We start from the raw sequence: 18,007 nt of genomic DNA, 5'->3' as shown, positions 1-18,007 counted from the left end.
AACAAATAGCATATTTCATTCATTTCACCAGCTATTGGGTGTCTGGGTGTTTTCACTTTCTCGTAATGACTAATCCACATTTGCATATATGTTTTTGCATGGACATGTTCTTGTAAAGTCACCCTTGAGAGCAGCCCAGTCATCGGGTAACCCCGTTTGAAGACCCGCCTATTCCCCAAAGGAGCTGCACTGTACATTCCCTCAGCATTTGGGGAAGACTCCAACTTCTCATATCCTCTTCCAGATACTTTGATGTAGCTCCTGGCTTTTATTTGCACTGAGTGGCTTCATGTACTTGTTGTCATTTGTTAAGTTTTTTTATGTTCTTTTTTTTGGGGGGGAGGAAGGGGGGTCAGTTGTGGGGCTTGAACTCTGGGCCTGGGCACTGTCCCTGCTCTTCAGCTCAAGGCTAGAACTCTACCACTTGAGGCACAGTGCCACTTCATTTTCTGGTGGTTTATTGGAGATAAGAGTCTCACATACTTTACTGCCTGGGCTGGCTTTGAACCATGATCCTCAGATCTCAGCCTCCAGAGTAGCTAGGATTACAGGCATGAGCCACTGGCACCCAGCTAAGCAGGACTTTTTTAAAAATGCTTCCAGCCCCAGCAGTTAAAATGTAGCCCTGTGGACCTGCTGGTCCCTGTGACCCCAGACGGGTATTCCTCCCCCTGGGAGGGCAGCAGGCTGGGCTTGTGTTGCCAACGCCTCCTCGGAGGGTCAAGAGTCAGGTTTCAAGGCCCCAGGCTGGTCACTGCTCTGAGCCTAGCTCTGTGACCCCGTGTCCTCACTTGCCCTGTGTGAGCAGCCCTGGGCAGCAAGGCTGGCCCTGTGAGGGGAGGGCAGCTGCACTGCTGTTCTCCACTAGCTGTCCGGCCTCACAGTAGCCTGCTTGTTTACAACCACAGGGCTGGATGGGCAGTGGGCAGCTGCCCACATGTTCAGCTCTGGTACACACCCACCCTCCAGGCACAAACACCAGGGCCTGCAGTGGCTTAGGGTCTTTATTGCAAACAAAATCTGAGGTATGAGAAACTGGGTGAGGGGCGATCCCCACACAGCCATGCCAGGCCGGGGCGCTGCCCAGGCCGCCCTCTGGACAGAGGCCCATCTGTGCCCTGAGGTAGCTGCATCTCAGCCCCACAGCACAAGTGCCCAGATCCTCCCCACCCTGGGAGAAAAGGACCACGCAGGCACAAGCCTGGCTCCAGAGGGGCACAGCCCTCCCCTCCCTGGCATCCTAGACTCTCAGGAAGGCACCTTCCCACCCTGCACCCCGGGGAGGCTGTGCCAGGGGCACTGGGTCGCTCACTGAGACTGCAGGCAGTCCTCAGTCACGCCCTGCGCAGCCAGCTCGGCCAGCACGTTCTGCAGATAGTTGGGGTCGGGGTAGCCATGGCCAGTCACGTTGCGGTCCATCTCCGTCTTGTGGTGGATCTCATTCCACACGACTGTGTCAGTCTCCCCCGTGGTACTGGAGGTCCCCACTGTGAAGATTAGCCGCCTCTTCCAGGCTACCTTCAGGAGCTCCAGGACCTGTGTGGCAAGGTGGGGCGGGGGGAGGAAGTGAGCAGTGCCAGCAGGCTCCACTGTCTCAGCACTAAACCCCGCCCAAGGGGTCCCACAAACTCTAGAGATCTCAGAGGCCAGAACCCAGGATTCCTGTCCCACACACCCCCTGCTGCCGGCCACCCTTGGCCACTCCAGTCTGGGCTTAGGCTAGGGGTGCAGCTCAGTGGCAGCACGCCTGCCCAATGTGCACGTGAGACGCTGGCTTCTCTCCCAGCCCTTCTTGAAGGGCCACCAGCAGCTTCAGGACAGAGCAGGTGGGCCCAGCCTCCCTCAGCCCTCCCTTTCCAGGCTCAGCCTAAACCCCAGCAGCTGTCCTGCTGGCCCGGCCCCTGGTAGCTGTAATTCCTGTGCAGGTCTGAACCCGGCGGGCACCCCAGCACCCTGGGCCAGCTTCTCTCCCTGAGCTGCCTGTGGGGCTGGTGAAGGGAATGAGGCAGGGGCTGCGGGGGGGAGGGGAGACAGCAGGGTCCCAGGGGGGCAGGGGCTTTACCTTGCGGCCCTGGGTGTTGTCAGGCAGGTAGCATTGGCGGGGAAAGCCTCTGGCAGTGAACGGTTTCCCAGGGTTGGGGTGCTCGGGGCCCTGCAGAGAAAGCAAATGCCAGGCTGGATGGAAAAACAGCAGGAAGCCTCGAGCCAGCTGCCACTCACAGGACTCCGAATCCTAGCCTGCCCCTGGTGGTTCTGGAAGGGTCCAATCCTGGGCATGAGGACTCATTAAGGAAGTCCAGCCTTACCCCAGGAATACTTGCCAGTCTGAGACACTGCTTGCCAACTCTTTCCCCAGTGCCACTGGCAACCCTGCCAGTGCCAGGATGGACCCTGCTTTGAGGGCCACTCTGGATCCACTTTAGGAACCAGGCCCTGAGCTACCAGGCAGCAAACTGAGGTGGGGTGGTGCACACACAGTGCTGGGCCTGGCTACACAGCCAGGTGTGAGTACAGTCACTGGAAATGTGAATCTTCTCTGGGGTGTTGTCAACCTGAGCCTCCAAGTGGGAGGAGATCAAAAAGAAAGCACATGACCCAACAAAGAATGCTGCTCCCATCATCCCCACCTGTGTCAGCATGGGCAGAGCAAGACCCCAAGGGCCAGGGCTCCCCACATTCAGCCATATCCAGCTCCATCTGACTACTTCCAGCTCAGCTGGTACCTTAGGGTCAAGGCTCCTGTCCCCACCCCCTCTTCTCCATACACAACCTGCTCAGCCCCTGGGCAGTGTCCTTCTGCTTTTCTGCTAGTCTCTGGCCCAGCACAAGCCCCATTAAGCTGCTTCTTTTTCCAGAAAGTCTCTCCTCCCTCAGGAAAGGGTTGAGGGCTGCCTCGATCTCCCCTCACCCCAACCTCAGCACTGCCACACCCAGTTCCTGCTCCCTGGCCTGGCTTCCTGGGGAGTGGGGCGTGGAAGTGTGATAGAGCAGGCTGCTGGGAGGGGGCAGGGCAGGCAGAGGAGGGTGGCCGAGGCTCTGTGGGGCAGGCCCCTCACCTGGATGCCATGAGGGATGGTGTAAATGATGAGGATCGTCCCGCAGTCCTCGTGGCCCGGGAGGGACATCTGGTACCTGTGTACCTCCATCTTGCCCCGGGGCTGCGTCCCGGTTTTCTCCCCATAGATGGTCTTGCAGGATGGACATTGCAAACTCCCGTCCTGAGACAAGGCAGATGCAACTGAGCTGGCAGCCCATTAGCACATGGACCAGGGAGTGGGGACAAGAGGCCACCAGATAAGGGCAGGCACAGTGCCCAGCACGCAGATGGCCCTTACAGAGCCTGGACTGCTGTGGTCTTCTGGCCAAAGTAAAAAGCTGCGCACCACAGGCTCATCGAGTCACTGTGTGGATGGGGTGAGGCACCTGGAGACCGCAGCTGGCAGGACACCTGGCTCCACAGGCAAGTCCTCCCCAGTCCCCCTGGAAACCTGCCACCCACACCACTGCCACTGGGTGGCAGAGAAACAGACAAGGGGCCCAACTGGGCCTTGCAGGCTGGCCTGTAACTTGGTTGTCTCCGCCCTCCCATCTATATCCACCCTGGCTGAGTGCCCCTGAGGTCTGAAGGGTGGGGGACACAGGACAAGGGTCAACACCGAGGGCCTGAGTAAGCCTGCTCTGCCTAGCAGGGAACCCTGAGCATGGTCCCCTCTTGGTGCCTTGCATCAGTGCAGGGTGTCACAAGAAAAGCTGGAGTACTTGTGCATGGTAAGGAGAGGCAGGCCTGCTGCTCAGAGGAGCCCGGAACCTCCCCCTGAGCTGGTTGGAGGAGTGGGGGTATCAGCTCCATTGGTCCCCTTCCTAAAACACAGACAGGCCAACAGGAGGGAGCTGAGCCTTCAGAAAGTTCTCCAAGCCGGGCACTGGTAGCTCACGCCTGTAATCCCAGCTATTCAGGAGACTGAGATCTGAGAATTGAGGTTCAAAGCCAGCCCAGGCAGGAATGGCTGTGAGATTGTTTTCTCCAATTAACTCCAAGTAACTACCAGAAAACTGGAAGTGGCGCTGTAGCTCAAAGTGGTGGAGCACTTGCCTTGAGCTGAAGAGCTCAGGGGCAGCACCCATGCCCAGAGCTCAAGCCCCAAGATCAACAACAACAACAAAAAAAGAAAGTTCTTCAAGCAAGACACAGGGCTTCTCAGTCCTGTCAGGAGCGATGCCACCCCTGCCACCCCAGAGGCCTAGCACTGACCCTCAGCCTGCTGCAGGCTGCTTGCTGGGCCTGAGGCAGGGCAGGTCACTGGCTCCCACCCAGATCCACATGGGCACCTTGTTTCCGTTGCAGTACATGGCCAGCAGGCACAGCAGGTGGAAGGCATGGCTGCACTTGGTGAGGCGGCCCACAGCCACGGGTCCCAGGGTCTTGTTGTCGGTTGTATCACTATAGCCGGACACTGTGGACAGTTTCTCCATGCAGATGATGCAGTCCTAGAAGAGAGACCAAACACAGGGCTCACTGACCAGCCACTGGCCCTCAGCAGGCCAGTCTGTGGGAAAAGGCCTTCCTTGGCTGAGATGCAGGAAGAGGATACACACCAGCCCAGCGGCTGTGCTCCCACACGGGGACCCAAGTAGTCTGTGATCTGTGCCAACGAAGAGCAAAACCACAGGTGTGGGACAGAGGGACCACGCAAATAAGGACAGAGGGAGAAGCCTCTGGGGCTGGCTTTTACAAGAGACACAGAAATTGTCAGATGGACAGCAGGACAGAGGAAGGGACCACCTGAGGCCTGAACCAGAAGGGGGTATGTACAGGTCAACAATGAACCTAGAGCTTGGACAGGGCTATGTCTTGAGTACTGCACTCAGGAGCTGGAGCAGTCTTGTGTCAGGACCCAGCTGAGGCATTTTAGCAGCCAGATGAGCCAGGTATGATGGCGCACACCAATAATCCTAGCACTCAGGAGGCTGAGGCAGGATGATCATGAGTTTAAGGCCACACTGGGATACACAGAGCTGCCTCCAAAAAAGAAAATAAGCAGCTGGCCATGTTTGGCTGCATGGTTAGCAGCTTGGAAAGGAAGAAGAGGAAAAAGAGAAAGCCGGAGCTGAGTTTGGAGAAGGCCGAAGAAGGGCGGGAGTCCAGGACAAATCCCAGGCTTCTGTCCATCTGGATTTCTCACACGCCCAACTCAGAATGTGGCATGGAAGGTCCCAGGTTACGTGCCGGCACACTGGGTGCCAACTGGGTCTTACGGGCTGTCCTGTGAGTTCATTTTCTCTGCGCCTCTCCCCCTGCTGAATGCCTCCACAAAATGGAACAGGGCTGAGGAAGGGCAGGAGATGCAGAACAACTTTCAAGGGTTGTCTGAGGGACCAGGAGCTGGGGAGATAGGCCCAATCCTCTTGCCTGAGAGAAAGCACTTTGCTCAGGACCACAGCTCAACTCTGATGGCAGTGATGGCAGGTCTTGGGAAGCCAGGGCACCTCATCCTGATAATGCCTCCCACAGGAGCCCTGCATACCTAGGAAGCAATTGGCAGGCCGAGTGTGGGCTGGGGTCCCCTTCCCTGGAGTTTGCCCTGGCCTCTCACAGGACACATACCTCATCAGGGGGTGTTTTCAACTCCTCAGTGTAGCTTTTGATCACTTGCTCTGGCTCAGGCCTTGGAGCCCCTCCTGCAAGAGACGAGAACATAAGCAGTCCTGGGTGTGCGAGCCGGGCAGCGTGGTGCCAGGGAGAGCAGACGGGCAGAAGTCCAAGCTGCCAGGAGGAAATGTTAGCAGGGCAAGGAGGGAAGGTTAGCGCGTAAGACAGGACAGCCTTGGAGCACACGCAGGATACTGGCAGCCCCGCCCAGGCCACGAGCTTGGTGCCTGGTCCAGCCTGGGAGGCCCTGGAGGAGGCAGAAACAAAGAAACAGAGCAGCCTGTCATGCCCCTCCCAGAGTGTGCCCCAGGAAAGCAAACCTAGGCCCTTCTCAAGACACCCGCAAATGTCAAAGAGCAGCTGTGACAACAGGTTCCCACAGAGGATGACCGAGTACATTCTAGCGGTGCTGTTTCAACTTCATCTCAGTGTAAGGAAGTTTTGGGTGTATGGGGTCTGGAAGCCTGTCCCACAGGGCATCTGCCTACACATCTGCTTATGACGCTGTCATAAAGCGCTGTACATTTCAGTGCTGGAAGAGAGGTTGTCTCATGCCCACTCAGTTCACAGCAGAAGTGCAGGCCGCTGGCCCCCGCTTCACCGCCTACTCGTGATGCGGAGGAGGCCTGTACCTCCGGACACCAACCCTGGGCCAAGGTCAAGAACCCAGCTGGCTAATCAGAAGGTTTCAGCTGAGCCCCTGCAGGCTCAGGGGAGGCTGCAGAGACAGCAGGGCCCCTGAAGCAGCTGCGCTGGCAGGGAGCCAACACCCACCTCAGGGGTCACTGTGAGGCTCCTGTTTTAAACCTGAGCTCAAACCCTGACCAGAGGCCACAAGGTCTTATTGTCAACAGGCTCAGCGTCTAACTCTCAGACCAGAGAAGGCAGTAACAGAACAGGGAGCCAGATGGGGGTGGCAGGCGGTGTGGTGGAGCAGAGGGGGTCAGGGGACACTGGGTTTGACTCCAAATCCTGCCACTTGAGTCTCAGTTCCCTCAATGACACAAAGTAGAAGCTAGAGCTGGGGGCGGCAGGGGCCAGCGGAGAGACACCATGCATGCATGCCTCTGGCCTTCCAGATGCACACTCCATACTCCCACACTCCATACCCCCTACTCCACGCTGGTGTACCCTGCACTCACCCTAGAACCCAGACATATCCCGCATGTACACACAATACCCCACCCCTCTGCCTGTCCATCTGGACCCCTAGAACCCACACTCTGCTGCTGTGGTAACAAAGAAAACAACGCCCACCGACACAGAACCACAAGCCTGACAGGAGTGCCAGGCCCCTCTGCCAAGACTGCCTCCTGGCCCTTTTCTGCCAAGACCCCACTCAGCAAAGAACCCATGAGTCCTAGAAATTCAGATTATAGCCCTTTCCAAATGATGTACAATACTGAAAATACATGACATATGAATAGCACAGGACACGTTTTTGGCCAATATAAACTAGCTATCAATACCAATGTTTTCAGTTTTAGTTCCAAATCCTGAATGTCTTGAAAGATTGTTATGAATAGCAGAATGGGACAAAGTTTACACTTTATCTATTTGCAGTCCATCAGCTTCTTAGCTTGTTTGCCATAAGCATGAGCTCCCTTTTGTAACTGAGTACCCTGGCCCAGGTAGACTTGCTTCTGTGAGTCATCAGGTGACCGCCACGCTCATGACACATATCTGAATTCAGAAAGGCAGGGCTGTCCTTTCCAGACAACCCAGGTGCCCGGGGGCTGCCAGGCAGCCCCACACTTCTGCCTGCCTCCATCAGGGCAGAAAAAAGCAGCCACCATTGCCATGCTGACCTGCACATCCCTCCTGCTCCTAAGCCACCTGTTCACCTGAACAGGAGCCACAGACAATGATGGGGAAATGTGTGGGAGCCATGGCCAGTGAGGGCAGGAGCAGGGGGTGCCCCAGGCCAGCAGAGCCACGGCTAGGGAGGGCAGGAGTGGGGGTGGCCCAGGCCAGCAGAGCCATTAGTCCACAGCTTAGCTTCCCTAAGTCCTGCAACCCCCCCCCCCCAACCTGCCCTCTAGACTTCTGAGGCTCTGTGCTGACCACATCCTCTTCCTGGAGCCCCGCACCCCACTAAACACAGACCTCTCAAGCAACACTTCTGCAGGCAGGCCATCTCTTGACTACTGGATGGAACGGGACGCCATGCTACCTGGCCACACACACTGGGCTGCTCTCTGGGGACCTTTCCTGAAACAAACCAGCCCCTTGAAAAGGAAGGCATCCCATAATCCTTAGCCAGCTGTCATCTACACCTTCATGACTACAAAGTCACAGTGTCCCTAGGAACAAGGCCACTTTGTCCAGCTTCCACCAGGGAAGTAAGTCTCAGGAGTCACACCTACACACACTGCCTGCTGGAGGGCAGGGAGAGAGGGCAGAGGAAGTGGAGGGCCACGAGGGCAAGAGCGACGAGCGCAGGAGAGTCAGAGGCAGCAAGATGTGGAAGAGGCTTAACAGAGGCCAGAGAGCATTTGTGAATAGCAACTACCTTTCACGGACATTTTCCTCAGTCTCTTAACTGAGCTGTGACTTTTAGAGGCCAGACAGGAGGCGGGAGGGCTGGCGGGCTGGGGTGCGCGGCTAAGACACACAGGGAGTCCAATGGCTGACATCAGCACACTTGTCATGCCTGCACGGGTGCGAGATCAGACATGCAGAGGGAGAAACGTTAGAGGGAGGAGTTCGCATACGATGCCCGCAATCCTTTGGTGTCCAAGCTGGTGGCACATGAACAGCCAGGAGGACCTGAGAATTGCCCTAGGGAACCTGGAGGTTGCCAGATTCTAGATTTCCAGAGCATGCAATGTGCGGTCATTCGCTTCAGGAAAGTGTATAGAGTATATCCCAGGGTGTCCCAAGCAGTCCTGGATGACATCTCCCTGCACCCATGCAGGGGGGAGCACATGAAGTGCAGTGGCAGGGCTCTGCCAAGCTGGATCAACAGGGCCAGCCTCTTGATTCTGAGGGTTCAGTCGCCCCCTCCACCCCTTTGAGCCTACAGGCCTGGCTGTGCCCTCCCAGCTTACCATACCCTGCTTTCTACCACCCATGTGGCTACTTTGGTGACATGGCTGCTTGGGGCTTGAGGTGACCCAGGCCCAGCTTCCTCTGCTGCTGTCCACGAGGGAAGGAACTGTGGCAGAACAAGGCCAAGAGCTCCCTGCTGCCCTCCTCCTGGGGCCTCTCTTGTCCTGGCTAGCTGCACTCCTTCCTACTCCCCCATAACCTAGTACCTCACAGTGGAGTCCCTGGCACAGCTGGCCTCCTCCTTGACCAGAGCGCTCCCTCAAGGGAGGGCATTCTGGCTTCTCAGCCAGCAGAGTGAGAATAGCTTTCCTAGGCCTTAGAGCCAGGCTCAGGTTTACTCAGGGTCAAAGCCCAAGGCCCCTACAATATGTTGAGCCAGATAGCGCTGCCCCACCAGACAAAACTCAGGGGGTAGGGGCTGATAGACCAGCTGCTGAAGGTCTCACCTGGCAAAGGAACCCAGCTTGGGATAGAAGCTGAGGTCAACCCCTAACTGGGCAGAATCAGGCCAGGGGTGGTGTGCTGCCACTCTGAAGGAGGCACCAAAGTACACTCCAGGAGACCCAGAGTCACTACAATGCCACCCATACCCCCAGCTTGTTACTGGGCTCAAGTGCAGTTCCCTTGAGAACTAAAGGAGCAGGATGACAAGCAATTGCAGGTGGCAGAAAGGTGGGAAGGATTTGGAGTAGATGCAGCTTTCCTTCAGAGCCCACAGCCTTAGTGCTGACCATGCCTCCTGACTGGAACCCAGCCCCTGCCCGGGGCCCACTGTGCTCAGATCTGCCCTCAGCCAGCAGAGGTACCAGCCCATCCTGCAGGCAGGACGTCACTGGTCACCTGGGGAAAGGGGCTACACCCTGCCAACTCAGCCTCTTTCCCAATGAGTGGTTCTTCCTAGTCCTCTGACGTCAACAACTCAGACACCTGTTTCAGGGGTCTTCTTCCCTTCACCCACCACTGCCACCAACCCAGCACGCAGGGCACCCTGTCCAGAGAGAGGAAGACATCCTCAGGGCCACCTTCATCAGCCTCCAGAAGGCCGGAGCCACAGCACTCTCCATCCAGACCAGCAGAACCTGATTCCTAGTGCTCAGTTTGAAAGTAGCAAGTAAGAGGCATGATGGACAGGAGAAGAGATGGATCTGACATGGGGTATCAAGAATAAACCATCATGCCAGGCGCTGGTGGCTCATACCTGTAATCCTAGCTATTCAAGAGGCTGAGATCTGAGGATCGCAGTTCAAAGCCAGCCACGCGGAACATCTGTGAGACTCTTATCTCCAATAAACCACTCAGAAAACCAGAAGTGGCACTGTGGCTCATGTGGTAGAGCAATAGCCTTGAGCTGAAGAGTGCAGGGACAGTGCCTAAGCCCAGAGTTCAAACCCCATGACCAACAACAACAACAAAAGAAGAATAAGCCATCACATCTTCCTCAGCAGCAAAGGGTGAAGGACAACCTCACACATCACCTAACCACTGAACAACCATGGCTTTCTATCCACTCCAGAGAACTCCCACTCCAAGCCTCTGAATGTGAAGTCCCCATCTGCAGACTCACTCTCAATCATAAAAACCCTATCTGACCCAGGGCTGGCCCCTCATCTGGAGAAAAGGGTCAGCACTCAAGTCTATCCTGCTCTGGCCTCCCTGCCTAGTTTCACACCCAGTGTCACCTCTTGCTGGTTGGTGTACGAAGCCAGCTACGGCAGACAAATCCAAAAGACTTATCTCCAATTAACCAGCAGAAAGCCAGAAGTGGAACTGTGGCTTAAGTGATAGAGGAACAGCCTTGACCAAAAAAGCCAAGCAAGAGCATGAGGAATTAAATTCAAACCCTAGAACTGCCACAAAACCAGTCACGAACACAAAAAATCCTAAAAGCAAAAAGGGTGGGCTGGGGGCATGACTCAAGTGGCAGAGCATGTGCTTCCCAAGTGCAAATAACTGTGACACAATTGCTAAGCTACCTCTCTCAGTGGCTCCCAGGAGTAGGAGAATTGCACAGTAGTAGTCCTCTGCCCCTGTCCTCTGCTCTTCAGTCTGAGGGCCCTTCCCATGCTGCAACACAGCTTGTTCTTTGTTGTTTTTTGTTGTTGTTGTTCTGTTCTTTTTGGGGCAGCACTGGGGTTTCAGGACCTCTACCACTTGGGCCCCACCTCCAGCACTCTGCTCTCTTTCTTCCTGGCTCCAGCAGAGCTGACAGCTGAAATGGGCAGAGAGGACCCTAGACTGTCTCCCACCTGGCTTTCCCCAGTTCCTTGCCCTCCTCACTCCTACCTCTACCACCTGCCCAGGGGCTCTCCCAGGGTCCTCTGAGGCTCTCTTGGGAGAGACTAGGCCCTTCCTGGGCTGCACTCCACACTGCTGCTGCCTCTGGGACAGGCCACTGTCTATACCACAGCCACATCTGAGCAAGTCTCCCTCCAGACTCAGGAGTGCCAAAGTATCGCACACAAGAAGCCAAATCCTAGGACAGAAGGACTCTGAAGGATTTTGAAGTTCTCTGAGCCTCAGTTTCCTCAAACATAAAGTGGGACTAAATCCATACCTCAGAGTTGTTTAGGGATTCAATGTGAATACACATGCAGGGCCAGCCCTCCTCTGAGTCGCTGTTGTGACGACAGACTATGGTGACAGCTGGACTCCACAGGCCACCCTGTTTCCTCGCTGTGTTGCCAGCCATCTAGACAGAAGGCTCCCTTCTCCACGTCTGAGGCTGGCCCTCCCCCTGCACTTCACTGCACTTCACAGGCCTGCCCTGTCTGACCACCTCAAACTCTATCACTTGCTTCCTTGTGTCAGCTGCAAGTGGCAGGAGTCTGCTGCCCTTTCCTGTCTTCTCTGGTACCCACTTTGGGTTTCCCACAAGGTCAAATCTGCTTCTAGCTGCTCCACCCCTATAAGCCCCATAGAACATGGGTAAGAGACACCGTGATGGACCCAATGGCACGTGTTGATGACAAGAGTGGCTGGCATGCAAGTTAGCAGCAGCAAGAGCAACTTGCCAAGCAAGAGGGAAGCCTTGGGTTCCATCCCCAGCACAAGAAAACAATCAGGGTCTAACTACAGCCAACCCGTTCTGAGAACCCCCAGAGGCTCCTGCAGGCCAGTAAAGTGGCTCTATCTATAATTCCATACAAAACTTAAAAAGGATGTGCAGCCAGATGCAGGTGGCTCACGTCTACAATCCTAACTACTCAGGAGGATGAAATCTGAGGATAGGGGTTTGCAGCCAGCCTGGGCAGGGAATTTCATAAGACTCATCTCCAAATAAGCATCAAAAAGCACTGGAAGTGAAATTGTGGCTCAAGTAGTAGAGCACTAGGCTTCAGCAGCACCCAGCCCAAGTTCAAGCCTCATGACCAGCACACACACACACACACACACACACACACACACACACACACACACACACACACACACACACACACACACACACACACACACACACACACACACACACACACAGAGACAGATGTAGGAAGTCCACTTGAGAGCACCATCATCAGGCCTGACTCTGCCAGAGGGCTTGAGCAGGGGGCACCAGGCTCACTCCCTCAGGGCACACCATCATAGGAACAGGCACTGCTTCCCGAAGCGATACCTTCAGGTTTCCTGGAGGGTGATGAGGCCCCCAGCCCGCTGCCTCCTCCAGTCCAGGCACCTACCGGCGAGAGCTTGCTGGACCCTGCTGGGCTTCGGCATCTGCACAGGCACCGTGGCAGGGGTGTTCCCGGAGCTGCTGGATGCACCACTGGGGAGGGAGGCACTTGGGAAGAAAGAGAGAAAGCTGAGTGGAGCTGAGCTGAACCCCCTGCCGAGGCCCCCTTCCCACCTCTACTTTTTCTGATTGCTTGGGCAGCTCGTAGACCAGAACACAATCCTGGAGCTCACACAGTTCAAAGCTCACTTAGTTTCATTAGAGTGAGGTCGGGGTTCCTGTGAACCATCAGCCATTGAGACCAACACAGCCAGTGATCTGCTGACCTTCTCTATACATGATTCCTGCCAGAAACACATCACCTGGTCCACGCTCAAGAAACAACTAAACCCAAGTCAAGGGATATTGAACTAAGTACCTCTGTGGAACCAGAAGCTATAAGATAAGGGACTGAAGAGCATCAGGACTAGCTAGAGAACAGGAGGAATGACAGACACCCACCTGCAAAGCAGGACCCCACACAGGATCCTGTGAAACCATTTAGCTACAAGTGTTGTACACAGGCAGTTTTCTGGTCCTCACCACAATGTGGTCAGGAAGATGTTTACAGTGAAATGTAAAGTACAGGAGGTATGGGAACTCTATACTATGTAACCTTTCTGTCAATCTAAAATCAGTACAGAATAAAGCTTTGGGGATGTTTTCTTAATAACAGTATGGGTACTAGAGGTATAACTCAGGAGTGGAGCACTTGCTGAGCATGTCCAAGGCCCTGGGTTCCATCCCCAGCACCAAAAAACCACAAAAACAGCAACAACAACAACAAAAAAAACCCAAAACCTATAGTAACGAGGGTCTAGCTTGCCATGGTGACTATGTTCAATGCCATTCACTTGGTTATAAATACTCATGTTTAGGCCGGGTGCTGGTGGCTCACGCCTGTAATCCTAGCTACTCAGGAGGCTGAGATCTGAAGATCGTGGTTCAAAGCCAGCCCGGGCAGGAGAGACCGTGAGACTCCTATCTCCAATAAACCACCAGAAAACCGGAAGTGGCGCTGTAGCTCAAGTGGTAGAGCACTCGCCTTGAGCTGAAGAGCTGAGGGACAGTGCCCAGGCCCAGAGTTCAAGCCCCACGACCGACAAAAAAAAAATACTCATGTTTAAATGTTTCAAATGGTAACAAATGCAGGCCATTTTGGTTTGGGAAGAGAAGGTCAAGTTCCTGCCTGCTCCACCTCCCTCTGACTCCTAGGTCCTCCCATCTATCCCAATCCAGAACAGATGATGAAATATTAAGATTACAAAACCCTCCCACATAGTCCCACATTGGAGTTCCCAGGGCCTTTGTTCCACAGGGATGGGCCCAACCCAGATCAGGGGAGGGCCAGCTCCTTTCTGTTCCACTTGCTGTCCCCAAACCACCACTGCTCCAGGGGCTGCCACAAGCTCTACACTACCCCAGTCACATGTCACAGACAGGAAACCTCATACCCAGCTGGAGCTGATGTATGGAGTAGTCTGGAGCAGACTTTTAGAGCAGGTACTCTAGTATTATCCTAAGTTCAGAAAGAGATTTTGTTTGAATATCTTGAATGTTCTTTTAATTAAAACAGCCTGCTTTTGGGGGCTGGGAAGGTGGCTCAGTGGTAGAGCACTTACCTTGCATGCCTGAGGCCCTGGGTTCGATTCCTCAGCACCACATAAGCAAAAAAAAAAAAAAAAAAAAAGAAAAAAGCCGGAAGTGGCGCTGTGGCTCAAGTGGTAGAACACTAGCTTTGAGCTGAAGAGCTGAGGGACAGCGCCCAGGCCCAGAGTTCAGGCCCCACGACCAGACCCAAAAAAAAACAAAACAAAACAAAACAGCCTGCTTGGCTTGACAACAAAAAGAACAGCTTAGATCTGAGGTATGTATGGCTCAGCAGTAAAGCACCTGCCTACCAAGGGCCCTTGACTCAAATCACAGTTAACCACCAAAAGAAAAGCAGTAGCTCCTACCCTCTTTAGCTACTCTCAGCATGAAGAAAAGGGTGAGGGAGACCTAGGAGGCCCTGATAATGCAGAGAAGGTCTGGGACTGAATACCAGAGGTGTCCATGAGAAGCAAGTATGTCCCTATGAGCCTATTTCCCTTTTTTCTGACTGGGAGGAAAAGGGATTGTCCCTGAAAGTGTTTGTGAATGATGTGAGATTCCAGCACAGGTTCCCAGATCAACTTCCCAGGGTAACACTGAGCTTGAGCCTTGAGCTCCAAAAATCAAAGCTTAGCTAGGTACTGGCAGCTCACACCTATCACAGCTACTCAGGAGACTGAGATCTGAGAATCAAGACTTGGAGCCAGTCTGGGCAAATCTGAAACATAATCAGCAAAAAGCTACAACTAGCCAGGCACCAGAGGCTACTCAGGAGGCTGAGATCTGAGGATCACAGTTTAAAGCCAGCCCAGGCAAGAACGTCTGTGAGACTCTTTTTTTTTTTTTTTTTTTTTTTTGGGTCCGGTCGTGGGGCCTGAACTCTGGCCTGGGCACTGTCCCTCAGCTCTTCAGCTCAAGGCTAGCGCTCTACCACTTGAGCCACAGCGCCATTTCCGGCTTTTTTCTTTTTGCATATGTGGTGCTGAGGAATCGAACCCAGGGCCTCTGGCATGCAAGGCAAGCGCTCTACCACTGAGCCACCTTCCCAGCCCCGAGACTCTTATCTCTAATTAACCACCAGAAAAATCGGAAGTGGCGCTGTGGCTCAGGTGATAGAGTGCTAGCCTTGAGATGAAGAGCTGAAGGACAGAGCCCAGGCCCAGAGTTCGAGCCCCAGAACAGATAAAAAAAAAAAAAAAGCTACAACTAGAAGCATGACTCAACTAGCAGAAAGCTAGCTGTGGTTAAAAAACTAAAATAAACACAAAAAGCTCAGAGCCTAGTGAGACCACTAGGTCTTGAATTCCAGTTAAAAAAAAAAAAAAGTTTGGCTCTCAAATTCTGTAAAACAAGTACTCAATGGGCTAGGGGAAGAAGCCTACACAGTCCACAGAGGTTCCTGACAGCTTCTCTTCACAAAGGAACCAAGGAAGTGGAGCCCCCTCATCAAGGAGAGGCCCAAATGGGGAAGGTCTAGTCTGAGTTCCCACACCCAGGACTAGCAATGAGGATGCCAGTGAACAGAACTAGAAGCTGACCTAGTTCAGTATAAAATTTTCCCATGTCACCCCTACATGTATCCTTCCAGAACACTCCATCCCATTCTCGTCTCAGGAGTAACACAGAAATATAAGGACCTGGGCTGGGAAGGTGGCTCAGTGGTAGAGCGCTTGCCTTGCATGCATGAGGCCCTGGGTTCGATTCCTCAGCACCATATAAGCAAAAAGAAAAAAGCCGGAAGTGGCGCTGTGGCTCAAGTGGTAGAGCACTAGCCTTGAGCTGAAGAGCTGAGGGACAGCGCCCAGGCCCAGAGTTCAGGCCCCACGACTGGACCCCAAAAAAAAAAAAAAAAAGAAAGAAATACAAGGACCTGGCCTCACATTTCCCAAGATGGGGACTCTTGGGATAGAAACTCACCCTCAAAGGCTCAAGTATGCACCATTTAACCACTAAGCATCCTTCACAAGAACTGTTCTAGCCATTGTTTAGGTGCCATTCACCTCCACTCCTGGGCTCCCTACCAGGCCCACCTGGCTTTCCAGCCTGGGACAGCTCCACAAGGGCCTGAGGACGTGGGACAGGACTACATAGTTGGTGCAGACATGATTTCACAGTCCCAGGCACGGGAGCGAGCAAGGAGGATGGAGAGGAAGGAAACCTAACCTGGATATGCTGAAACGGCTCCCAGCACCCACGTGAGCTATGTGCCCTGGGCACCTCAAGTCTTCTTCCTGAGCTTCAATTTCTTTAGAGAATAGGGACAGATCCAGAAGGCTCCAGGAGGTGGAAAGGCTCCATACAAACTTCCCAGGTCTCTAAGGAGCAGAGGAAGGCAAACAAAGGCAGGCCTTTGGGGTTCTGAACAATCCGTGAATTGAAAACCACAGTAGTATTAGAGCAAAAGGAAACTTCAGAAACACACAAGTTCAACAGCATAGTCTCAGGAGGGAACAGAAGAATCATGAGCTAACAGCCTAAAGCAGGCTGGAAGTGAGGCCCTGCCTAAGCCTAAACCCAGGATTCTAAGTGTACAGGCCAAGAGGCAGCCACAGCCAGAGTCCTGGGCCCACAGCTGAAGGAAGGGCATCCATGCAGGGCAGCAGACATAAGCTACGAGGAAAGTCACCTAACAAGATCATTTAGTGAGGAGAAAAATACCTGCAGATTAAGTTTTAGTTACTGGTCTCAAACGCCAACTTAGTCATAAAAATGCCAACTAAGGGGTCCTACCTCTGTTACAGTGCACGTGACACATTCATTCAGGAAGTTCTCCACCCACCACATTAGGACACGTGTTTTGATGCATAAAGCGATAACTGTCAGCTGCAGGAAACTTATTTACACCTAGCAGATCAGTTACCAATGACACAGCGTGTCCAGGATTACTCCATGTTCCCAGGGGGCACCAGTAAACCACACAGACAGTTTCATCCAGATTGAGCAAGAAGTAGACTGGAAACCATGAGCACTTCAAAAATAAAACAAAGGCTATGGGTTCCACAGAGCCTGAGGGCCACCTGCTCAAACAGTAACTCCTCCCGGCCTGCCTATGGCCATGTTCCCCTCTATGGGCAGGGCAAGTTTCACTCAATCTAACACGTGCACTTAGCTCTGAGAACATTGCAGAGCCCCTAGGAGAAGAAGGTACCAGATGTTTTCAGTTATCCCAAGGTCAGGCCACAGGCTCTTTCATCCATCGGGGAGGGCAAGTGAAGAAGGCCACGTTACAAAATTAGACATGGGAAAAGCCTTGTTTCTCATGGCCTGGATAGGCCTGTGCAGGTGCAATTACACTCATCCTAGCTCCAAAAAAGTTCAAGGGAACAAGGCTGCACACCTATCCCAGGGCGCAGGCTACTTTGTGGCTGTGGCACCCAACACACTAGCTGGCCCAGTTCCTCCCAGCTCCAGCCCAGGGCCCAGGGCAAGCAGTGACAGGCATGGCCTGCCAGCACCCAGAGGAGGACTGCTGGCACTACGACCTGCTGTCATCTGCCAGCCTCCACACAGGGCCTGCAGCTGAGGGGGAGACTCTGACAAGTACACAAGATGGTTTGGGGAAGATCAATGGAAACTCCCTATTTAAGAGCACCATTAAGCCAGGCACTGGTGGCTCACGCCTATAATCCTAGCTACTCAGGAGACTTAAGATCTGAGGATTGCGGTTCAAGCCAGCCTAGGCAAAAAAGTCCGAGAGATTCTTATCTCCAATTAATGACCAGAAAATCAGAAGTGGCACTGTGGCTCAAGTGGTAGAGCGTTCGCCTTGAGCAGAAGAGCTCAGGGATAGTGCCCAGGCCCAGAGTTTTAGTCCCACGACTAACAAAAAAAAAAAGAGCCCCATTAAGTCACCTGACTCAACCTAGAATCCTACCTCTAGTTAGCGTGTAGCAACTTGCCTCAAAACAATGTTTAAAAAGCCCCAGGAGCCAGGTGCCAGTGGCTCATGCCTATAATCCTAGCTACTCAGGAGGCTGAGATCTGAGGATCATGATTTGAAGCTAGGT

General features: G+C 53.8%; 1 protein-coding gene across 1 annotated transcript in view; it reads right to left on the bottom strand.

Moving 5' to 3' along the window:
* Window positions 1-991: 991 nt before the first annotated feature.
* Dtx2 (deltex E3 ubiquitin ligase 2) overlaps window positions 992-18,007 on the bottom strand; it is a 30,536-nt gene continuing 13,520 nt past the window's right edge. Inside the window, 7 exon segments of the mRNA XM_042686518.1 lie at window positions 992-1,536; window positions 2,063-2,152; window positions 3,057-3,218; window positions 4,330-4,488; window positions 5,606-5,679; window positions 8,163-8,303; window positions 12,376-12,476. Of these exon segments, the coding sequence (XP_042542452.1) occupies window positions 1,309-1,536; window positions 2,063-2,152; window positions 3,057-3,218; window positions 4,330-4,488; window positions 5,606-5,679; window positions 8,163-8,303; window positions 12,376-12,476 (955 nt within the window). The 3' untranslated portion in view covers window positions 992-1,308.

Source organism: Dipodomys spectabilis, unplaced genomic scaffold, assembly GCF_019054845.1.
Source record: "Dipodomys spectabilis isolate Male_0828 unplaced genomic scaffold, ASM1905484v1 ptg000098l, whole genome shotgun sequence".
NCBI classification, from domain to species: domain Eukaryota; kingdom Metazoa; phylum Chordata; class Mammalia; order Rodentia; family Heteromyidae; genus Dipodomys; species Dipodomys spectabilis.
This window is presented reverse-complemented; position numbering and strand designations above follow the sequence as displayed.